This window comes from Anser anser, assembly GCF_964211835.1.
Source record: "Anser anser genome assembly, chromosome: Z".
In the NCBI taxonomy this organism is placed as follows: Eukaryota; Metazoa; Chordata; class Aves; order Anseriformes; family Anatidae; genus Anser; species Anser anser.
Genome location: NC_139723.1, coordinates 57487620 through 57513423, shown reverse-complemented (window position 1 = coordinate 57513423; position 25804 = coordinate 57487620). Strand labels below are relative to the sequence as shown.

The following is a 25804-nucleotide window of genomic DNA, read 5'->3' as shown; positions in this document are numbered from 1 at the left end:
ACCTGCAGATGAGCAGATTCTCTATTAGCTCATTTCTTCATTGTTTTCTGCCAAATTTCCTGTGCTAAAGACAGCAGCTGTTAACGTACCGACAGGCCGTTCGCTGTAATTCATTATCCTCCAGCACCATCTAGTGGACTTCGGGCGAGCAGACGTACACTTGTAGTCAAGCAGGTCAAGGGAAGGAATTTTTCCTCCCTATTTTGCATTTGCAAGGCCACATCTGGCCACTCCGTTCAGTTTTGGGCTTCCCAGTACAAACTGGAATAAAGAGAAGGGAGAGGCACTGTATGCCTAGGGCGAGAGAGCATTTAAGGAGGAGAGGCTTGGATATGAGAAGGTTAAGTCTGCACCTGGCTGAACAGGATACAAGAGAATGTAGAACCGAAATTTCCATCGAGGTGTGCAGAAAAAGGACAATAAGCAGGAATCAGAAGTTGTAGCAAAGGAAATTTTGTCTGTCTGCAATAAAAAAGTCACAAGAATATGTAGGAATTGGAACAAGATTTGTGATTATACAATGCCCGTCTTTAGATTTTGTCAATATACTTTTAGATATAAGGAAGAAAGACATCCACTTTAAGAAAGAAGGAGAAAGGGACAATGTCTTAAAATCTCTGGATCAGACCCTAGGCCCTTTCATCACAGCACCAATACTTTCCTGGATGAATGCAAACCACAGTTCAAAGAAGTCATAAGGGTATGTTTAAACATCTTATTTTACTCTGATACACAACTCTGGACTCAGGTTATTCTACAGTTCTACAGGGAGCTGCAAATAAGATCAAATAACTGAAATGCTGCCCTGTGGTGTATTTGTGAAATAGCAGGTATGTGCTCAGACATGACAAAAAGTAAATCTATTGCCTTTTGTTTGCAGGCTTTAGCTCCTTGGAAGATATCATGTTAACTCTCTAAAGTGGCATATCAAAATACATGTTCTTTTTATGTTTGTTTTTTTTTTTTTTTTTTTTAGCTATAGCTAGGCAATCTTTGCTGATGATTAAGCATCACTATTAAGCATCACTTTTGTGGGTTTGGAAACTTATGAGTAGAGAGATTAATCACAGAATCACAGAATTGTTTTTGGAAGGGATTATCTAATTCCAACCCCCCCTGCCATGGGCAGGAACATCTCCCACCAGACCAGGTTGCTCAAAGCCCCATCCAGCCTGGCCTTGAACACCCCCAGGGATGGGGCATCCACAGCTTCTCTGGGCAGCCTGTGCCAGGGCCTCAACACCCTCTGAGTGAAGAATTTCTTATAACTGATCTGGATCTACCCTCTTTCATTTTAAAAGAATTACGCATTGTCCTGTCACTACATTCCTCACCTTCCATTTAGGCCTCTTTTAAGTACTAAAAGGCCACTGTAAGGTCTCCCCGGAGCCTTCTCTTCTCCAGGCTGAACAACCCCAACTCCCTCAGCCTGTCTCCATAGCAGAGGTGCTCCAATCCCTTGATCATCTTTGTGACCCTCCTCCAGACTTGTTCTAATATTTCTATGTCCTTCTTGTGCAGGGGGCCCCAGAGCTGAATGCAGGACTCCAGGCGGGGCCTCACAAGAGCAGAGTAGAGGGGGAGAATCGCCTCCCTCTCCCTGCTGGCCGTGCTGCTTTTGATGCAGCCCAGAATATGGTTACTGCCATCTCATGTTGAGCTTCTCATCAACCAGCACCACCAGGCCCTTCTCCTCAAGGCTGTTCTCTATCCACTCATCAGCCTGTATTCATGTTTGGCATTGGCCCAGCCCAGATGCGGGCCCTTGCACTTGGCCTTGTTGAACCTCATGAGGTTCGCACAGGCCCACCTCTCAGGCCTGTCCAGGTCCCTCTGGATGGCATCCCTTCCCTCCAGTGTGTCAACTGCACCACACAGCTTGGTGTCATCAGCAAACCTGCTGAGGGTGCACTTGATCTCACTGTCCGTGTCACCAACTAAGATCTTAGATAATACCAATTCCAATATTGGTATATTCAGTATTTTATCATGTCATACTGAGGTGTTTTTGCTGCAAATTGTTTTCTAAACCCACGTTATTGAGATGGTAGCAACCAGCTATGCTTTTAAAGAACTAAAAGTCAAAAAGCATTTCAACATCTGCACAGTATTTGTTCTTATCAATTAGCTATCATTTAAATGAGTCTGATAGCAAACCGGGATAATTGCTCAATGTTTTTTGAAACTAGAGTTTACAAAAAACAGCAGAGCAGTTTGTGAAGGAGTGTATGCTGTAGGAGGGGAAGGAGCGTGATGATGAAGGAACAGCAAAAAGGATTACAGACTGACTGCAGTGCCAATTGCCCACCCCCTGCACTGGGATGTGGAGGTGGAAAAATCAGGAGTAGATTTGGGCCTGGGAAGAAGGTGGGGTTGGGGGAAAGGTGGTTTTAGTTTTGTATTTATTTCTCACTATTCTACTTGGTTACTAATTGGAACTAAGTTATTTATGCTCCGCAAGTCAAGTCTATTTTGGCTGTGACAGTAACTGGTAAATCATCAGCCTGTCCTTATGTTGATCCACGATGTTTTCTTCTTATTTTCTCCTCCTGTCCTGTTGAGAATGGGGAGTGAGAGAGCAGCTGGGTGGGCACCTGCTGGTCAGCGAAGGTTAACCTACCACAGATACATATCATGCTTCAAATGTGCTGACTAGGTGGAAAACCACCGTGCTTTTTCTACTCACTCCATATCACAGAACCGTCAAGAAGCAAAATGTTTGAAGGTGTGGTATTGTGAAGAGTGATGCAGCTTGCATTGCTATAGCCTGCAATAACACTTCACCTTCCCAAAGTACTTTACAAAGTCAAAATTCTGTAAAACATTTACATGCGGTAAAGATGAATGCAACTTTGATTGCGTAAGTTTTGAGCAGAGAAATTTAGACAGAGCAAGGATTAGCCAAAACCAAGCAATAGCAAATGGCAAAGCCAGAACTCTAAACCATGGTTCCCAGCCCTACACACATCCCTCCAGTATTGTGGTAATGGCAGCTTTGTGGTATGTCTGACATCCTTACACATTCTCATCACTAAAAAATATAAGAATAAAGTAAGACACCAACATATTTTCCATGCCTACCAGAGTATGAACACTTCAGATATGAACTGCAAAACAAAGCTAAGTGCCTTGCAAATGTATTGATCAGGATCGAGTTTGACCTTTTAGTATTTACTTATTTTTTCAAAACTGAAATAAATTAGTTTTTTTTGTTGTTTTTCCCTAAATGAAATGTAACAACTTGTGGATAGGAAGCTTGAAATGATTCTAACCTGAGTGTTTTTTGTAACTGATTTTTAATGGATGAGATGATATAGAGTGCTTATGTGTATGTGCACTACAGAAATCTCAATAAAGATTTTATTAATTTAATTAACTTATTAAACTTTAGTAACTTTTAACTGTGGACGTGGACTTGCCAACGTTGTACTGCAAGAATTCACAGATTATAGTTGTCAGAAACAGCTTAAAGCCAGTAAAATGTCTACCTTTCCTGTAATGCAGAAATTAAGATATAAAAAATTCAGACACCAGAGAACTGGATAGTTTAACACAAGATTCACAAATGTTTTTCAGAAGGCAACCGATCAAATTAGTGTTTGTCAGTGTTCTAATTATAATCTATTCAGCAATTCAGCAAAACACGATTGAAGTAAACCTGATCTCTCTTTTCAAATGTAGCTTTCAGTTTCAGAGACTAAGAACTTATTGCAAGACTTTATCATGAGTCCTTTACTCAGAAAGATCTTGATCGATTCATTTAGGTTGACTTGATTGTGAGACCTACAAAAGAACTTGCTGGAATATAAATTTACTTTTAATTAAAAAGTGAAGATACAATTTTGAGGCACTAATAATATAGATATTTGGACGAAGAAATGGCTGATAACCTACCAATGAGCAGCAAGAGTTGTCTGCTCTGCTTGGGAAAATGAGCTGACCTTAAATGAAAGCAGTCGAGCACTCAGTGAAAGAAAGAGATTGCAGAGGGGAGCTACAGAGAGAGATGGTTACAGGATTCTCATGGGAATTAGAGCCTGCTGGTACGTTCAAGGCCCTGCCACAATCTTCCTTACTGAGACATAACAAAGAAAAGGTTTATTATAAAACAGCTAGCTGATTATGTGCAAGCATATTTAATGCATTTTGTATTATTAGACATATTTCTATTTCCTTAATCTTATTTTGCTTTAATTTTAGCCATAGGATTTAACCATCATATATTTAAGTCTGTTCCAGTAGATTTTTTAATAGGTGACAGCGAAAAATGAGCTCACTTTATGCAGCTTTCCTCTTGACTACTCAAAAGACATTTAAGGCTTTAATAGCTTTGAATTGACAATTTAGAAAAAAAGACACATCATGTCTTCATTATAAACCATCTGGAAATCTAAGTGTCAGTATACTAGCTTCACAATGAAGTGTGTGTATCTTATGCTTCAGTCCTGTTGTCTTAATGGCAGGACAGGTTCCAGTGTTTTTATGGGCAAATAGACAATATGACAATGTCTTATTTTAGCCATCTGTTCAGTTTCTGAAAGCACTGCTTTAATTCATAATGATGAATTAATCTTTTTATTATAATCTAAGATTAATCTCAATGTATTTGTCATCATTTTTCAGCTTCTGTCTGGTTATACCATAAACCTAGTAGCATGACTTTAAGTTGACTTTGAAATTGAATTTCAGTGGGGTGGGAATTTATCACGGATTGCTGAAAGTTACTCACTAGCTGTGTGGAAATAGGACATCCATGGAAATGGAAGCGATCAGCTGAGTTTTAAAGTCTGGTTGTGCTCAACAGACATTTAGTTTCTAGATGTTTAGCCCAGAAGGATTTTTCTCCCTATGCTTTCTCTTAAATCACAAAATGCATCAAAACCTGCAGAAAGTATAAGGCTCTACAGAAAAGATCAGGTCAGACAGAAATACACTATAACTCTTCTCCTTTATTGCCCATAATCTCTTCATCATTTGCTGTGTTCTCTTGCCATTTTGTAGAATGTAGCCTTACACAGAAATCCAAACAAAATGTGCTTGAATAACATCTCAGTGAGGTTCCAGTTCTGACTACAGACCCTTAACTACTAAATAAATACAAAGAACAAATTTAACTACTTAGTGGTTTTGGAACTCTAATCATGTTTTCTAACAACAAGGTTGAAGCAGGCTGTTGACAAGCAATTCTCCCACTCCCAGCATGTAGTTAGTGCAGGAATATTTCTATGGCAATCCTGTAGTATTAGCGCTAATGAGCAGAACAGCTACTGTTTGTCTAAAAAGTTGCCAATATCAGAAACCATGGAAATACTAGTGTAACTCCATTGTTAAACCCAGTAATACCATACTGGGATATGCAGTCGGCAAAGAAAATAAATTATTGGCTGTACAATGAGATGCTAATTCATAAACGGTTATTAAAATAATCTTATTGCAAAAATTTATCATGCAAGTTACTTATCTGTAGATGAAAGCTGATTTGGGGGTGAAGACAGAGAGATTCCAATGTGACCTGCAATCTGAGAAGAAACAGTGGCACTTGAGATGTTTTTTAGCTGGTCCCCACCTCCCAGAGGCCTACAGCACAGTACTTTTTTGTGGTTACGATGCCAAGCATTTGGACTGCTTCTCTCTACGTTCAGCACAAAGAAAATAAAGATATTACCAAGGTGACATTTGGTAAAATCATGGTTGTAACAAACTCCGTTGTCTGTAATAGAAGAGCTGCCACTGAATCCTCTACCTTCTGCTGCTGAGCTGCACAGTTTAGCTACATTTAAAGATACCAAGTCCAGCACTGCTGCTGAATGCAGTGGTACTGCTGCCACCAGTTTCCTTCGGTCTGAATGTTGAACACTGCTGCTTTTTGTGCTACTCTTACTTTGGCCTAAATATTTTAAACCAATTGCACTTCTTAACAAGTAGTGCACAACAGTAATGTACAACTGCCTGAGAGTGACCAGGGGTAGGGTCGCAGGGCTGGGAATTGGCTCTAAGAAGAAAGCAACTCTGAGTTTTTCCACTTGCAACCTGCTAATGTTGGCAGAGGCAGGCTCTAGAAAGGCTTAAGCACTGCTCTGAATTACGGTTTCTTAGATCTCCTAGTAACCGTTCTGTTTCTTAAACGCTGTGCCAGCTCAGCTGCAGAATGAACACTGTACTTCAGCACTCTTCTGTCTGAATGCATCTCTAATACAGCAACAAGAGAGTAACTTTGCTTAAAACAAGAAAATACAATGCTAAAGCCTTCTATTTGGCAGCAGGTCAGAAGCAGATGTAAAACCTGACAGCAATTTTAATTGCTGCTTTGCAATCAGTTTTCTTTGAAAATTGATGCCTAAGTGGAATATGATTTCACAGGCTGCAAATTTAATCTCAGAAATAAAGTGTCCCTTTTTCAAGGTACACAATAAACATGCTTCGTATTCTCCAGCAGCTGGTAAATTCAGCAAATGGGTGAATCAAACACAGCTTGGTACTGCCACTTAAAGTCTAGGAAAAGACAGCTATTCCTCCTCACTGTTAACAACTGAACAGGGAGATGATACAAAGTCTGAATTCCTAGATGGAAAGATGTGCCCAATTTTGCTTTAGATGCTGGACAAGACTATAAGAAGGACGGGTTCTACATTCTTATCTGGGAGTTTAATTTCTATACAGGAGTTGCTCAACTAGTAACCATGAATCTTATGCTGATATATTTCCGATAGTAAAACAAGGCCAACAAAATGTATTCTATAACAGAGCAGTCATTTTATTTTGAGCATTTGATTTATCAGCTCCATTGTGGAAAATGACTATATGCTCTTAAATTACCATTTTTTTACGAACTATTACAATACAGTCAGACTTCTTCACCATGCCTAGACCTTTACAAACAAATGCAATAGGGATGGGTTTGGGATTACTTCCTCTCAGTTCTGCTGGAAACCAATACAGAAAGTCTATTCGTTGATATTTCCTCCCTCAACTCAAAAAGCCCAGCTTTGGCAAGAAACTATATTCTTCTAGCCAATAATAAAACAAACAAACCAAAACCCAAACCAAAACAAAAAACAACGCCCTAAACCAAACAACCAATCATGAGAAAAGAGAAAGCACCATTTTCTATCTGGTTTGAATTAGTAGGAAATGTGGCAAGCAATGTATGCTATACCAGGTCTGATGGCCTCATATCTTGTTATAGCATAAACTGTTTTGCCAGCATTAATTAAATTATCAAATCGTTCCTTTTAATTAAGTGTTGGTACTCAAAATTCTTTAATGTTTGCTTTAAAAGTGAAAACATTTTAAACAACAGAAAACATATTTTAAAACAGCATAAACTGGATTTTGTTGGACTAACAGAAAGAAATAACAAAATAAAATGGTACTGTTTTACCCAAAATACAGAACTGGACTTCCTGCCAGATAAAATGTCAATGAAATGCTTATCCACTTTGCACCACATTTCAAGAGATCCTGGATTAACAGTATAGTTAGATAACTATGGGAGGCTGTCCCTGGTGTAGAGGATCCTGACCCATGACTCCTACTTCACTTTGTTTAAATTAAATTAGAGAATTCAGTACAGGGTTGGATTGTCCACATCAACAGATGCACAACTGTCCAAACACAATCCATACCTACTGGAACAACAGTTTAGAAGGCATTGCTTTTTCTGATCAGAGAGATCAGCCTACATACTCTAGCTTTCTTACAGGAAGGCAGTTTTCAGCCTGGACTTAGAGAGTACCAGCAAACCACCTGAGCTGGACATGGAATTCCTTTGGTGGTCACGTAAAGAAAAGGGATCAATCTTCCTTTAAGAACAGCACCTGCTCAGTTCTGTTACCAGTCAACCATCCCCAAACCACAGGACAGTAAAAAGGTAAACAGGAGACTTGTTTCTTCTGGAAAATATGACTTTCAAGAGCTTTAGTTTCTCACTGAAAACAAATTATTAATGTAATTATGAATGTTACCATAAGTAAAAATAACTATCCAATCCAGTCTTTCTCTCCTTTCCTGTCTGACATTTAACCAGCAGTAACTAGCTGTACTTTGAATGCAACGGAAGCAAACACTCTTTCATAAACTAAACAGGTGCCCTGAAAATAGTCCAATATCTTTATTAAATATCAAATAATTATAATTATCCAATGTTAAATATATTGAAAAGATCTTGATACATTTTTATACACTGTGTAATATCATCAATATTCTGATATTGTAACCTCACTAAATCCATTTTTTCACATACTTACATATTCATGAAAATTACCCTTAATTTGCGTAGTCTACCTTTTAGTAAAAGGTGAATAAAAACCCAGCAGAATACTTGAAGCTGCCTCATATAGAAAGAAAAGGACATGATTACTTCATAAACTACATCTGCTGCTATGTCAGGTGAGCTTCAGCTAAAGATCCAGTTTTTAATGGTACTGACAATTTTAATGGTAAACAGAAGAGTGACAGACATCTCAGTGGACCATAATATGCAGGAAGGAATAAAAATTTGAAAGCTATCCTTGGTATTGTGCTGAATTCATCTTATCTTTTCAAATAACAGTTGTTCACTTGCAAGTTTTGCTGAATTTTTGATTATATCTAATATCACAACTCCTTAACACATTCTTTACTAAGAAACAAAGTCATGTGTTTTTACTGAAAATCAATCCATGATCAATAAGAATGATAGGAAAAATCCAGTAAGTGCTATGTTATTGGGAATAATGATAAATTTTCATTTTATTTTCAATTAACATTTTTTTCCAAGCCTTGGAATGACTGGCAATTTCTCTTTACTCCTTTATCTGTAATCTAAACTTTTCTGGATTGTAAATCTTGTGCTGCTATAAGCATTAAAAGGCTAATTTTCCATTGCTATTCATTTTACTCTAGTGAGTGAACAAAACACATTTAAATCATCCATAAATCATCTGTAAGTATCTGTGATAAAAATATAAATAAATCTCCAATTAATAATTTGGAAACACTTAAAATTCAGTTAAAATATCACACATTTAAAACAAAATACATTACGACTAAACTTTATTTCAAAACAGAAATCAAGGCGATAAATGAGCATCTTTCATGATCATTCATTTTCATACTGTACATTTCCATTTCCTTTGTGTAAACTGAAAAAAATGGAGCCCAGTGTTCACAATTTAGTTGTACGAGTATTGTAAAAAATGCAGCTCCATAACTTAAGCTATTATGACTATCTTAAACTAAAGACATTTCACATCTTTGGGAAAATTAGTTCTTCAAAATGAATGCAAGAAGTAAAGGAATTTGGCATTTAATAGTACAAGCAGGTTTTGAACAAAAGGGACAAAACCCAACATCTTGAAATCAAAAAGGCAGAAAAACCTCCAAGATGGTTTCTAATTTGTCTTGGCTGTGTGTTTCACAGTAGTCCACTGGATGGCTCCCGTACCACTGTGTGTTGCTGTTTCATTGACCATGTTACCATGAGGCAGGTTATACGGCCGGAGGAAACTTCCCTTAGAACAAATGAAAAAGTATCTCCACTTGTGGTCCACGAACTTGCAAATGCAAGGTGTTCTCCCAAAGCAATAAACTTCAGTTTCCTGTGGGAAACATAAATAAATAAATAAAAATAAAAAAGATGAGCTGAAAATCTCTGATTACATAAAACTGGAACGGATATGTTTAACAACAACAACTACCCATGGAGTATACTGGAAAACAATTAAAATGAATTGGGGTAGATTCTGACACTACCATGCTCTTATAATGCACTACAGCCAAGGACAGACACAGTCATCCTGCCACTACGTAATCCTTCCCACTGAGAAAACGTTGTAAAGGCCATACAGCAAAGAAAAATCTGGAATGGAAGCATGCTGAAAACGCTCGGGTTCTGTGCGTCTAGAATGACAGAAGGAGGTACGGGTCAGCGTACAGTTCGCTCTTTGCAGCCACTCAGGTGTGCAGTTGTGGATTCACATTGCTTGTAAGAGCAGGTTGACCCCAAAACAGACAGCCCTGCTTACTCCTTTCTTTAGTTAGATCTAACAACTGTTAGATATGCAGGATATGTCAGATCAACAGGTTGATTAGACCGAATTTTTCTGATATACTAGTTTTAGATCAGATGGTAAAATCTGACTATATGATCTCCACAATATATCACAAGCGATAGTTTGTAGTTATAGTGGGTAAAGTGTAGCATAAACCCATATCCTCTCTGTTGTAAAACTAAAGTAATTTTTTTTTCCACTTCAGTTGCATTTTAGTTGTATTTCTAATGGGATTTTATTACAAAGTCTGTTACCAGATAAAATCACCTATGTGTCATAAAATTCCTAAATGTCTCCTAAAACAATTCCTGTGTCATAATCATTTGTGCCAGGTCAATTTATCAGATAGAACTGCCTTATACCGCCTTTAGGAATTGATACTTGATTGTACTCAGGCAGAGAGTTTAGCTGAATAAAATTTCAACTTATTTATTGCAAACTGCCAGATTCCACACAAAGAGAGAAGAGCTGCCTGAGGGGCCAGCTCAGCTACAGTTAGGCTGAGCCTGTGGAGTGGTTTTACTCAGGTGGGCAGCCGAGCTCCACCACAGTCACTCTCTCACTCCCCCTCCTCAAAGGGAAAGGGGGAGAAAATACGATGCAAAGGGCTCAAGGGTTGAGATAGGGACGTGGAGATCGCTCAACAATTATCCTGACGGGCAAAACAGACTCAAAGTAGGGAGACAGCAAGATTTATTGGCTATTACTACCAAGCTAGAGAAGTGAGAAACAAAGGAAAGAAACCAAAACCACCTCCTCCCCACCCCCCCTCCTCCACCCCCCCCCCCTCCTCCACCCCCCCCCCCTCCGGAGCAGTTCAGCGGAATGTGGAATGAGGGCTGCGGTCAGTCCCTGACGCTTCGTCTCCGCCTCTCCTTCACGGTCCCTCTCTGCCCCTGCTCCACGCCGGGTCCCTCCCACGGGATGCCGTCCTGCCCGAACTGAGCCTGCGGGGGCTGCCCACAGGCAGCAGCTCTCCAAGAACTGCTCCCACACGGCTCCGTACCACAGGGTCCATCCCCCAGGAGCAAACTGCTCCAGCACAGGCCCCTCATGGGCGGCAGCTCCCCCCAGACCCCCTGCTCCTGCGGGGGCTCCTCTCCACGGGCTGCAGCTCCGGCCCGGGGCCTGCTCCTGCGGGGGCTCTCCATGGGCCGCAGCCTCCTCCAGGCCACATCCACCTGCTCCACCGGGGGCTCCTCCACGGGCTGCAGCGTGGAGATCTGCTCCGTGTGGGACCCGTGGGCTGCAGGGGGACAGCCTGCTCCACCAGGGGCCTCTCCACAGGCCGCAGGGGAACTGCTGCTGCCTGCCTGGAGCACCTCCTGCCCTCCTGCTGCACTGAGCTGGGGGGCTGCAGGGCTGCTTCTCACTCCTCTCTCTCGCCTAGCTGCTGTTCCTCACCAGGTTTTTATTCTTTCCATTCTTAAATCTACTCTCACAGAGGCGCAAACAATATTGCTTATTAGCCTGGCTCTGGCCAGCAGGGCCGTTATCTAACATGGGGCAGCTTCTGGATTCTCCTCACAGAAGCCACCCCTATGGCCCCCCACTACCAAAACCTTGCCACATAAACCCACTACAGCCTGCTTCACAGCTCCCTCATAAACAGAGTGGATCATTTATAGAATAAAAGCACCGAAGATGGAAACAGAAGGTCAATGTTGTTATAATATGAACAAAGGCAAAATCTTGTCTACCTGCCTACTGTTCTGTCAATGTATATTGAATACAAACTGAGGTAATATCTTAGTCTATGCATGTACAGAACAGCTGCAGTAACAGTGGCAAGACGTTGGTTCTGACAGGCAATAAAATCCTTTACTTTCCACTGTGGACAGACTTTGGAATGAAACTGGACCAAATCCGAGAGGTTCACAAGCAGAACAAAAGCAGAGGAGGTCCAAGAATGAGTCCAAGGATGGTCCCATACTCAAAGCTTGAGTATGAAGCCATACTCAAAGGCTTCAAATATCTATCTTGGTGCAAGGGACTGATATGATACTTGCACTTGTAGCTAAGGCTTTTGTAAGCAATGTAAGGTCATTAAAACTGAAGGAGGGTCAGGCGATGAGGAAGGAATACAGGGATGCTGTTCATGTTTGTAGGGAGAAAACTTGTGTGGCTAAAGCCCAACTAGAGTTGAAGCTGGCCATGTCTGTGGGAGACAATAAAAAAGGTTTTTTTAGATATGTGAACAGAGAAAGGAGAACCAAAGAAAACATAGGTCCACTACTAGATGGGGAGGGTCTCCTCACAGACAATGACATGGCAAAGCAGAGACCTTTAACGCCTTCTTCGCCTCTGTCTTCAACACTGATGATGGGCTTCGGGACCCAGGGTGCCCTGAGCTGGAGGACCATGACAGTGGGAATGACAAACTCCCAATCGACCCTGAACGTGTGCGGGATTTGCTGCTCCACCTGGATCCATACAAGTCCATGGGTCTGGATGGGATTCATCCCAGGGTGCTTAAAGAGCTGGCTGACATCATTGCGGGACCTCTCTCAATTATTTTTCAATGATCTTGGGAATCTGGAGAGGTCCCATCGGACTGGAAGCTGGCAAATGTTGTGCCAATTTTCAAGAAGGGTAAGGAAGAAGACCCTGGCAATTACAGGCCTGTCAGTCTCACGTCAGTGCCTGGTAAAATTATGGAGAAGATGATCCTTGAAGTTATTGAAGCACACCTGGGGGACAATGCAGTCATTGGTCCCAGCCAACATGGGTTCATGAGGGGTAGGTCCTGCCTAACAAATTTGATTTCCTTTTATGATCAGATCACCCATCTAGTTGATCAAGGGAAACCAGCTGATGTGATCTTTTTGGACTTCAGCAAAGCTTTTGACAGGGTTTCCCACAGGATCCTACTGGACAAAATGTCCAGCATACAGCTAAATAAAAACATCATACAATGGGTGAGCAATTGGCTGACGCGCAGGGCTCAAAGGGTTGTGGTAAATGGGGCCACATCTGGCTGGCGGATGGTCACTAGTGGGGACCCTCAAGGCTCCATTTTAGGGCCAGTCCTCTTCAATGTTTTTATAAAAGATTTGGATATAGTTCTAGAAGGTGCTTTGAGCAAATTTACCAATGACACCAAACTTGGAGGAGTTGTGGACTTGGGTGAGGGTGGAAAGGCCTTGGAGAGAGATCTGGACAGATCGGAGAGCTGGGTGATCACCAAACACATGAAGTTTAACAAAAGCAAGTGCTGGGTCCTGCACCTGGGACGGGGCAACCCTGGCTGTACGTACAGACTGGGCAACAAGATGCTGGAGAGCAGCCCTACAGAGAGGGATCTGGGGGTTGTGGTTGACAGCAAGTTGAATATGAGCCAGCAGTGTGCCCTGGCAGCCAGGAGGGCCGACCGTATCCTGGGATGCATCAGGCACGGCATTGCTAGTCGGTCGAGGGAAGTGATTGTCCTGCTCTAGTCTGTGCCGGTGCGGCCTCACCTCGAGTACTGTGTGCAGTACTGGGCACCACAGTACAAAAAGGACATTAAACTGTTGGAGAGTGTCCAGAGGAGGGCAACAAAGATGGTGAAGGGCCTAGAGGGGAAGACATATGAGGCAAGACGTTGGTTCTGACAGGCAATAAAATCCTTTACTTTCCACTGTGGACAGACTTTGGAATGAAACTGGACCAAATCCGAGAGGTTCACACGCAGAACAAAAGCAGAGGAGGTCCAAGAATGAGTCCAAGGATGGTCCCATACTGTCCCATTCTACTCAAAGGCTTCAAATATCTATTGGCTATCTAGTGGCTGAGGTCACTGGGCCTGTTCAGCCTGGAGAAGAGGAGGCTGAGGGGAGACCTCATCACAGTCTACAACTTCCTCGCAAGGGGGAGTGGAGAGGCAGGTGACCTATTCTCCGTAATCACCAGTCATAGGACCCAAGGGAACAGTGTTAAGCTGAGGCAGGGGAAGTTTAGGCTGGACATCAGGAAGAGGTTCTTCACCGAGAGGGTGGTCGCACACTGGAACAGGCTCCCCAGTGAAGTAGTCACTGCACCAAGCCTGTCTGAATTTAAGAAGTGATTGGACTGTGCACTTAGTCACATGGTCTAAACTTTTGGGTAGACCTGTGCGGTGCCAGGAGTTGGACTTGATGATCCTTATGGGTCCCTTCCAACTCGGGATATTCTACAATTCTGTGATTCTATGAACTATACTACACCTTTTTTTTTTTTTTTTTTTTTTGTAGGGCTGGGTCTGTTGTGGCTCTAGCTATGAATACCAGTTATGTAAATAATATAACAGCTATGAAAGTTTCATATATCTAAGCTTATAACCCAATAGTGGAACTAAGTACAGTGACCTTATGTGCAAGCAGACATCAGAATAGTCATTTGTTACACAAAACAGGGTGCTTAATTTTCTCTCTCACAGAATTAAAATGGACTGTCATGGTGGGCATGGCAATGTGCTGTAAATACCATGACAGTTAAATATTTAAGAAATATGGTTCAATTATATTTGCCATTTCAGACAAAGATAATGCCCAACTCAATGTTCATGGCCACTGGTGTGTTTACAAACGATGAACATGGCAGAGGATCCTCGTCCTACTTCTTGACTGAAAACATGCCTCCTGCAGAAGTGAGTCCTGCAGGTTCACCTAATGCTGACTCTAGTCTGAGCAACTGTGAATGTTACTCTAATTCATGTGCACTGTTTCATGTACTCGCCTAAACTTTCAGTTACATCCAAGCTACACCCTTAAAGCTGGGTAAATGTGATGTCCCATTGCTTGTGATGGGACACAGACTTCATGTTAAGCTAGGAACTCCAGCCTTAGGTCTTCTGGATTTATCTTGGTCTACTTCAAGTTCTGTTTTAGCTTGCTTTGTACTATAGGCAATTACCTAACTGTTTTGGTAATTATCTAGTATTAGGTAATAGGTGACTATTCCCTATTATTATATTTTAAGTAGATGATGACTACCCTACTACCTCTTATTGCACTATATTTTACCTTTTGCTTAGCTTTGCACTGTCATGTGTTGTAATGCCTCTTGTAACTAATTGTTGCCTTCTGGAATTAATAGGTAGCAACAGGAAGTAGCTATTTTCTGTAGGAAGAAATATTTGAGAGCCTACAATAAAATGCAGTATAGTGAAGAAGAAAAATCAGACGAGAGCAGACACCTTGAAAGTCTGGTCACAGAATCATACTGGGGTCCTCAGGATATAAACAAGTCACTAGTCTATTACTGATCAATAAAGGAGTAATGGCCATGAAAGAACAAGTATCCAACATATGTAAAATACACCTTGTATTAAATTTCAATCTACCTTGGATTTCCTTGGATTTTCTTATGAAAAAAAAAAAAAAAAGCAATGCATTGAATGTTAACAAACATAAAAAGTTATTCCAAACACACCCTAAGGTGAGGAGAAAGGAACCATTAGCATCAATATTTCACACCCGCTAGCAAGAAGGAAGAAACACTCTCACTGATAGACTCAAGATGAAGCCCCCAGACTGAAGCCATTAATGTTTCAGACTCAGAGGGCGAGTAGAAACATTAGGATGCTGTCAAAGAAAGGTATACTAGAAAATGTGCATTTATCAATTTTAACTGTACGTAATCCAAACTATGAGTGCTGGTACCAACTTAAGTGGACTGATAATATTAATTCTTGATCATCCCACTAAGATTTTTCCTGGACTAGCAGTAGATTCTTGGCTTTGCATGTAAGGTATGTTCTTTGGCTCACAGCTGCAAAAATTGTGCAACTAAATGAGGGAAATTCATACTGGTCTACAGTTGGATACAACGAACAGATCATAAAATACACACACATATATATACATAAAAACTCATTACATAGATAATGAGGAAATTTTATCTTGCAAAATATATCTCAGAACAATGATATCGAAAACAACAGCATCTCTTGCCATCCTAGTATGTGTATATAGATATTTTAATATATGCATGTAATATATATATATATTTAAAGAAGGTGAGTTTTGTCCATGTCTGGGAAAAAAAAAAAAAGAAATCAGCCTTTGATTTTGGAAATCAGTTCCAGTAACTAACTGAGGATCCAGAAGTAGCTGTTTGAGTTGTTTATATCTTCCGCAAGACAGTATTTAAGATTTCCCTTACTCTTTCTGTGCTCCTAACTCTAGACAGATACAAACTGTCCACACAGAATTTAAACAGTTCCCTATGCATCATGCTGCCTCTTTCAGATGTCCAACTAGGACATCTAATTTTAGCACATGATGTGCAGGAAACTTAAATACTTCACTCAGAGGTCTAGGTTCTACTTCAGAAGTGATAGGTGATGCATTGCTGTGAGAATACTTCAACTTACCCCACAAGTCATTATGAAAGTCTAGCTACATTTAACCAGCGTTCTGTGCTGTTCAGTGGTTCCTGAACTACTGGCAGAGTAGGGGCCTCCAACTTGCTCATAGGCCCCTAGGATAGCCACAATGTACAAGAATGTTGTATGTTTGGGTTGTGTATAGTTCATGAATCGCTGCTGTGATGGACAGTCAGGATTAGAAATATTAATAGAAAGATATAGCCACTATTGCCACTAAAAACTACTTGACAAAATTATAAATCTTATTAGGAGGTAGAGAGTCATACAGATTCTTTACGCTTTATAATCTGCTAGTTTTCAGATTTGCAGTACTTTGTCTTTTTCAGTATACAGCCTCTTCGTTTTGGTTGCCTTTCACTTCCTTAAACTGAAACAATACACAGTAGCAGCAAACTGACTATGGAAGACGTTACAGTAACTTACATTTTCTGGAGTTTACAATGCTGAGACAAACAGTCTTTTCTGGCCTGGGTACCCAAGGTTTCAGCTTTGAAAAACTTTTCTCCCTGGCATTTTATTAATAATCTGACCACTGTATATGGAGAAATAGACCCTTATAAGTGAATTTAATTTCAGCAGATTGAGTCTTGTGTTTAGTTATGCAACTAAAAAATAACTGTATTTAAAAAAAAAAACACTATAATTTGGCAAACATGAGCTTCCTAATGAGGACTAATTGCTTCAGCTTTCACAAATACATATTTTTATAATTAGGACATAATTACCTGAAATAGTCTTCCTTTATGCACTTTTTACTTTTATAAATTGCTAGACAAACAGGATGAGAGAATCAGTCCTTTATTTTTCCTGTATTTGTACGCTTTTTTCCAGGTAAATTGGTAAAATGTTGAAAATATTTTTTGATAAACTTCATCTTCAGTCCATATATTTTTTTTCTTGGAACAGCAGCACTAATTTTCACAGATGAAGATATGCACCAATGTAATTGCAAAACCAGAACATACGCAATTGTTCCTAATGATGCAATTTAAGGCAGTAAAATGAGGGCTAGGGTTAGCATTTCCATTAGGAAATGGATGGTGATGATGTACTGTTAAGGCTGGGTCTGGTACAGATGAAAGTTTGAGTCAGGCTGGAAGCTGACCCTGCTGGGCCGAGGATTCAGGAGGATTGGCAGGCGTTGCTGAGCTAGTGAAAGACCTAGAATTAGACCAATGTGATCCATGCTAAGACAGTCTCCTTACGTATTTAAAAATTACTGAAGCATGTTCTTAGGCTGAGGTTTAGACCCAGAAATGGTTTCCTGACGTGTTACTGCTAGTGCTTGCACTTAGAGTTTGGTGTACTAGGGTTATTGTACTATTAATCTAGGAATAGAGTTTGGGTCTGGGGAGCTAGGGTTAGTGCTTGGTTTACTGGGAGTTAGGGTTAAAACTTTAGTTTTGGCTGAAAAGACCAGGTTGAGCTACATTCCTACCTGGATCCACACGGAATTTCTGAGTTGGGTTAAATGTGGTGCTATCATGTTGAATTTAATGGGTGGGGGGTTGAAATGTTCTAAACTGACAATGTTGAGTTATGCTGAGTTTGGACAGCTTCAGTCCTGCAGTCAGTGATAACTTCATAGAGAGATGGTGGTATCTTCGTAGTAAGGCTTCATTCAACCTACCAGAAGATTTTTAAAGAAAAAGCAACATTTCAGTTTCAGACTAGAAATGAAACAGAAGTCAGTGGAAATAATGATTTTCTGGTGAGAAGTGTTTTGCCATGAAGAAATGATTCGATTTTGTGTTTTGCTCCAGCATAAATTTCTAGATTATCTACTGATAGCCGATCCAGTTGTTTGATGTAAATAAGCCACCAATCATGCAACTAGCTTCCAGATGAAGTTGTCGCATATTCCTTGGCAAAGTGCAGATGTTAAAAAAATATATACTGAATGCTACTGCTGTATGATAATCTAAAAATAAAGCCCAGATGCACTTCCAACTTCCGGTAATTACAAACTACCTTTTAGTTTCCAGCCTATAATTGATACAAATTTTTCTGAAACTTTTATTTGTTCTTGTATAACACTGTACCTGAACTCACATAATTATCATTTGTTCATTGTGTTTACCTGTTGTGCTTATCCTTGAAGAAGCCAACCCTTCCAGCCTTCCAAGACAGGTCCTCTATTCTGCACAGTATTCTAGAAACAGTTTTCTTTACCTATTCCTTAGTCAAACTAAGCTCTCCTGACAACGCTAAACAGTATTTTAGATAAAGTTTCGTAAGAGCTTTTTAGAGGTGGTGTCCCCACTTGAGTCCTTTTGCATGCATGGAAAAATAGCTCTATCAGAAAAGGTAAGATTTATTTATTACAAGTATGCCTTCCCAACCTTTGGAAACTTTACCTGAGCAGTGCAAGTGACAGTGCTACCATGCTTCAGTTTTTGTTAATATAACCACTTAAAAGATTATTTTCTGACTTGTTTCTTTAGAAGTTACCTGCAAAACTGGTAAAGCACACTTTTTTTTCTGCATTACTAGGAGCATAGAAGAATGCAGGGGTCGCCTATTACATGCATGAAACAGTAATTATGCACAAAGTCTGCAACAGCCTATAAGAGATAAATTCTTAAAATTTATTGAGAAATAACACTAGCATTGGTTCTCACTACAGCCAATTACATTTACTTTGCTGTTTCTACTGCTAGCCTGTTTGTGTAGGCTTCTTGTTTTGCAGTAAAAATTCTCCCAGTGCTTATTTTACACATACTCTCAAACCAGAAATATATTTCCCCATTTCTGCCAACTCACTAACTATCTGAAGTACAGTTCATGACAGAGCTGTTGAAGGCAAGATGAGTGTTTTCATTAGCCATACAAGAGTTGAATGGCATGTCAGAAACACAAAGGAGACCATAAAAGGTTTTATTGATCACTTCCACGCAATTTTGCAGGATGTAGTTCGTTAATCTGAACTAAAGATCTGGACTGATCTTTTAAAACAATTGGGAAACTGAAGCTCAAACCTCCACTTTTCTACATGTCCTATATATAACGAATTTAGCTATAAAGTTCTTCTGCCTCATGAATCCAGCTTTACCCAGCCTATATATGAAATTAAAGGAGATGAACAATAGATGTGCTACTTGTGACAATTCAATAGGAATGCCTTGAATGGTTTACAAGAAGGACTTTTATCGAGTGATAAGACAGCTTTATGAATGCTCTACTAATTTTACATGAGCTTTTCCATACTCCTTGGCTAAGATGCAATACAATTTTCCTTTTAAATTAATGGAAGATTCCTAACACAATAAACTAATTCCTGACTTACTGGAAAAGTTCAAGCAAAACCAATGGAAAACTTGATTCATAATACTTTTATGAGCTTTACAAGTGCTACTTCCAGTTGCTCATACTCCTGAATCAGTTATGTTATCACAACTGCATCTCTCCTACTTGTGTAATGTCAACAACAGTGGCATATACCCTGCTGGTACCACAAGATGATGAGCTTCTCACCTGAAGCAAAATATGTAGTAGAAAAATGAAAATCCATGATGCGAATCATATAGGTTCAAATGTAAACGGAAATAGGAGTTTATAAAGAAAATAATGTTTTTTTTAATAAATCCTGCAATTGAACAATAGATTACAGTAAAGTTCAAATTTTAGTCACATGAGGACTTTATTAACTGCTATGATTTTTTATTTATTTATTTATTTGTTTTGCTGGGCTGAGGTATCTAATAAGACCACCAGCTACAAATTCAAATAGCATTGCTTACCCACGTTATTTGGAAACAAGACAACTTATTTGCCCTAACTCCAGACCTACAACAAGAAAAACCTACCACTGTTTATTCCTTTGTAAAGTTTTATCACTTTGGAAGGCAGTCTGTTACAATGAGAAAAAATTAAGAAAATATGTAAGAAGAACTGTAAGAAAAAAAATCTCATAACGCTAACGCCATGGAGAGAAAACACACAAACTCCTAAAAAAGCCCAAGGCTTTGTTGTTCCCTAAAGTTTTATTTGTTGATTATTTTGTTTTATTCCTAACGTTTATTCAAAGTTTTGAGGACTGGATACGACTTAGGATAACACTGTGTTTACACCACTCTGTCTTTTACAGGGACATCCCTACGTGCCTAAGCAATAACAGTACTACTGAAAGCATTAAATGGCCCCAAAAGTGCCCTCCTTTGACATCCTCTCAAAAAGCATAGAGGCTGAACCCCGCGAGGAGTGCCACTTCTGAGTCAGAGCAAGAAAGGACAATAAAGCATAAACTAGATAAGCATCTCTCTTTCTGCATAACACAATGTGAATGTTTTTGATCAGGTCTACTCTAGATTTTCAAGCTTCCATGCTTATATGAAGAGTTGGGAGTTCATCTTTCACACCTCTAAACCCCTGGTTGCCCAACTGAGCATCTGTAGCATTACTTAGCATTTAAATTTCTCAAGTAGCTATTAAATAATTTAACATTTCTCTTCTAGCTATAGAAGGTTGTTTTTATCATGCACATAAAATATTTATCTATATCATAACTATAAGCCTTGTAACTATAAACACTATATTCAACACCATTGTTTTGCTCATAAGCTAAGTATCTTTTTAGAAGGATGCACATAATGGATGCAATACCTTAGATGTGGAAAAAATAACAAAGAATTGATAAATAAAAACTTAAAACATAATGTCTCATTTCAGTAATGTAGGATTTGTAACACAATTATAGTACAATAAGTCTTGATAAAATCACTGCATTGCCATGAGAAAATCAGCTGCTTTCACATGTTGATATCCAACTTGTAGAAAACAAACTAAGAAAAAGCATCAAATCACGTACAGGCTGTGATCCTGTCAGGTACTAACCTTCACTTTAGAAATTACTGACACCTGAAAAAAAACACAGGATGACAATCTTAATAAAATGAATCACATAGCTTTTAAAAGACAAAATCATATAAAATAAATTACTTCTTAAAGCAACTTTGTTAGAATCAGCTGAATTATGTGAGGAAACAATTTAGACTTCCAATTTGGCTCTAGCTAGGAATATTAAAATGACATAGTATCCTTATATTTAGTTTTCATTACCTTTTTCACAACAGAAAATGAATAAAATTATATAAATACAAATTATATAAAGTATAATTTAAGGCTCCTGTCACTTCACTGAGCTTTAAGTAACTCCGTCCACAAACATGCACAACATATTAAAGAAAAAGGTAGAATCTGCACTGGGCTGTATTGTTCTGAGGACAGGGACTTTTCCCACTGCAAATAAAAATATACGCTTGCTCTTTCTCAGTGAGGACAAAACACTCACTGCTTTGTTGCCCAGGACTCCTGCTTAGGGTAAGTCTCTTATTCCCGCTGCCACAGAACCCACGCTTTCTCATGTCTCAGCCCTTCAGGCAGAAGAGAAGAAACATTGTTAGGTGTATCACCTTTAGTAAGACAGATGTGTTAGCAGTTTTTTCCCTATCATAATCCAATAAGAGAATTTATGTTAGGAATACCGACTCGCAACATTGCTAACTTCCTTTATATTGACGGAAAGAAGTGTCAGATGTATGTACAGGTTATCATTCCCATGCGTATGTGCTGCATTATCTGTGACAAAATATATTGCATTTGATTTGCTCTCTCTTCATCGAGTTTAAATCAGGTTAATTAAGTCAGCTGGCCTGGTCTTCTCCCCCAACACATTTATGCCAAAATAGTCACATTGACTTCATGGGAGCTGAGTGATACGTTTCTACTAAGTTCAGTTGATGGACAATTTCAATTTTCTTCTGCTCTTCTTCCCTGGAAGACAGATGAGCATGTTGGAGCAAAACAGTAATGAAGAAGCCCTACAGGTTATTGCATTGCCTGCAAATCACTGGAAGGCACCCAGGTGTAAAGTTTGCTAGAAAAATAAGCCTGTAAAAAGATTTCCTGTCTTTTCCTTCCTGGCTTGCTGCTCCTCTCACACAGCTTCTCCTTGAAACTCAGTGGCATGTGCTTCCCTCTTCTGCTGGCTTCTTTCTGCTTCCTTTGCTTCGTATTACACTTCTGTTTTTCCAACCCTGCCTCACGTGTCTCACACATCTGTCTCTCTGTCAAGCTCATCTCTGGGTGTTCCTGTTTATCCCCATGACTTTACCCCTGTTAAGGCCATTCAGCCATATAAGCGGTCTCCTACAGGTAAATATAAAATTTATAGGGCAATCTCCAGAATTTTTACTATTTTAGAAAGGACTTCAAATACTAAAACAAAGCAAATTTCAAGCAACTAATTATCTTTATTTACATTCTAGAGCAAGCTACCTAAGGAAAAATATGAAAATGCCAACATATGCAAAGGGCCTGTTCTAATAACTCCCAAACTTCACATTATACTTTTAAACGATTGGCTATTTTATCTCACCAAAAATCATCGGCAACATGGTAAAGAAATTCTCAATTTTTCAAAACAAATTCATGCTTACAGTTATCAATTTATTAAATCTTCATTTAATTTCTCACTCTTGTTCCTCAGTTTTCTCCTGAGAAAAACAGCATGGTCTTCTCTCCTAAATTCTTGTTTCAAATTTTCCTTTTCTATACACCTTTATGCTTCTTTGCTACTAATTTCTGGTTTAATTTCCCATTAGATCTTTGCACTTTCCTCACTAACCCCGTGTTTTATTTTCTTATTTTTGACTCTTTTTCTCTGTTCTGCTCATTCTAGTCATTCTTCTGCCAATGTCACTCCGGTCCATCACTTGTCCTGCGCTGCTCAGTCACTTTCTGCTTTACCATTACGTAATTTTCTCATCAGCATACCCATGCCTCAGAGAGGACATAACTGACTTCTAAAAAACTACCATCCTTTACTCTAACCTTCTCAGTAACTGCCCCTGTTCACGCTGACTTGCAGATTACCAGTCAGATATTATTTACTCACCATTTTTCCCTTTATATTATATTCTCCAGTCCATAGGACGTATTATAAAACAGGACTCTTTCTAATCAGTAACTCCTGTGCCAGCAACCTGATCTGCTTTTCTCTGCAATCCCTGCCAGATAGTATATTTCCAGGTAGAGAGTTTTAACAAACTGATCCTCTTTCATCTTCTCTCTCCATAAGAAAAAATGTTTTCTGTTCCAAAATGTCCATCAAGTGCTTTCCATAGAGTTTCTCTAGAACAAATTGGCACTATTCTCTCTAATGTGGCAAAACATATCCCATCTCAGAATTCTTTCAGATCTTTTTTGATTGTTGCAAGAGAGACACATTTCAGTGCCTATCTCAACTGAAAAGACCATTTTCTACAAATGGATTTATAATGAGACTCTTTTACTGCAGAGTGGTGTGTAACTAAGGTAAATCTGAAGACAACTTTTTTTTTTTTTAAATTATTATTTCAAAAACCACACTCAACCTCTGTGTTAAATAATAATTTAATATTTCAGGGAATTCAAGAAGGCTGGGGCCAAAAGATTCAAAACGATTGCATATACTTCATCAGTGGAGTCTGAGCTTGCATTACAACCACAAACTATAAACCAAACTCTGGATTTGTGTAAAGGGCAATTTGGCAATTTGCTGTGGGAGCGACAAGTAAAAGAAAGTTGTATGCTATCACAAAAACGGAAAGGGACTAGCAAGGATAAAAAGGAAAGGAAGGGATTTTCAGAACAGTTAAGAAACTTTTAATTGTTTCAGCTGCCTTTGCACATACTCAAGACTGAAGTTCATCGCTCAGAACAGCAGTGAGAATTCTCAAAGCTGATTGTAGAGTACAGGAATCTTTGCAACCACAGTGTCACAAAATCTGTGTTTCTGTGAATGGGCTGTACGGGCTGCTCTGGTTGTGGATGGAGAAATAGTTACCAGACAACAGCAGGACGGTCAGAGGGAAAACACAAGCTGGGAGGGAACTTCTGGAAGCCTCCCAAGAACCGACAGCCATCTTCGGAGCAGATTTATTTTAAAGTCGGGATACCAGGGAGGTGACGGCTCTGCCCACGGCCTCCAGCACCCCCTGGCGCCCCCCGTGGGTTACATACCCCACGCCACATCCCCGAGGGCAGCGGCCGTTGGCGGTGGGTGGCGGCTGCAGGGCAGCTGCTGCAGGAGGGGGGCCAGGAGGGACCCTCCGAGGCAGGGGAGGACCCTCTGCTCCGCAGTGAGCCGCTGGGGCTGGGTAACCACCGCGTGGCGTACTGTGTGGGCACGTGCTGCGCGAACAGTTTTCTGCTGTTCATAAAAAGTCTAATTGATTAAAGATGTTCTAATAAATGTTGGCTGCGATCTGTTCCTCTTCCTGACTCAGTGCCATGTCAGTGATATTTAGAAGATATAGCATAAAAAAGCCACAAAACTACAAAGGTGTCATCTGGACTTTGTAAGCCTGTTATCTTAATCAAGTTGCCTAAGTCTTGAACTTCAGCAGTAACAATGCTCTGAATTCCTCTAAAGGGCACCCATCATCCCATTTCCTGGTTTCTCCTGAGCTCTGTATCAGATTTCTATAGGACCATTTTACCAGCGTGCATGCGTACCGGTTTGGGCCATGGTTTCCTCATAGGAGCTCCTATAGTGCAGTGTTTTGGATTTGTGACTGTAACAGTGTTGGTAAGTACCCACGTTTCAGTTGCTGCCAAGCAGCGCTCGCATAGATTCAAGGCTTTCTTTGTTTCCCGCCGTGCCTCCTCCAGCGAGGAGGCTGGGGGTGCACAGGAAGCAGGGAGGGGACAGCGCTAGGACAGCTGAGCCAAACTGACCCAAAGGATGTTCCATGCCACATGGTGCCGCGCTCAGCAATAAAAGCTGGCGGAAAGAACGGAGCAGTGGCACTCGGAGCGATGTTGTTCTTCTTCCAAGTAACTGCTACACTGAGATGGAGCCCTGTTTTCTTGGAAGTGGCTGAACATCTGCCTGCCAACGGGAGGCCGTGACTTAATTTTGCTTTGCTTGCACGTGCGGCTTTTACTTTACCTATTAATCTGCCTTTATCTCAACCCACGGGTTTTCACACTCTCGCCCCACCCAGCTGGCAGGGAGCGAGCGAGCGGCTCTGCGGGGTGTCGCTGCCTACCAGGGTTAAACCACAGCAGCGTGGCAAATCCGGGTTTTTCTCACGCCGAGTTGTAGGATTACACCATTTAGAAGAACACATCCAGCCCGACCGACATCTGATCTGTGGTAAAAACCAGGATCGCCGCTTCTTGCCTCGTCCGCACGCCCTTCCCTCTAACGTAACGGCATCACCCGGGCTTGACCTGCATCGTGGGGGCAGACAAACCGGGCCGTGCCGGGCTCGCACCCCTCGGCAGCGCCGTCCCCGCGGTGCCTCACGCCGGGCCCTCCAACCGCCGCCCGTCAACCGCCGCCCCGCCGCCATGGCGACGCTAACGGTCGTTTCCCCGGCGCGCGCCAACCCCCCCTCGCCCCCCCCCCACAACGCCAGCAGAGGGGCGGGGCGCGCGG

The 25804-nt window shown here is 40.5% G+C and overlaps 1 protein-coding gene across 1 annotated transcript; it reads right to left on the bottom strand.

The window, feature by feature from the left end:
* Positions 1–939: 939 nt before the first annotated feature.
* LOC310889316 (uncharacterized protein) lies at positions 940–25769 on the bottom strand. The gene is made up of 5 exons (XM_083816596.1): positions 25413–25769; positions 21214–21237; positions 17819–18006; positions 5744–9578; positions 940–5632 (listed from the first exon to the last, which is right to left on the bottom strand). The coding sequence occupies exons 1-3, from the start codon at positions 25716–25718 to the stop codon at positions 17998–18000; spliced, it is 339 nt and encodes a 112-aa protein (XP_083672722.1). The 5' UTR covers positions 25719–25769; the 3' UTR covers positions 940–5632; positions 5744–9578; positions 17819–17997.
* Between the last annotated feature and the right edge of the window lie 35 nt (positions 25770–25804).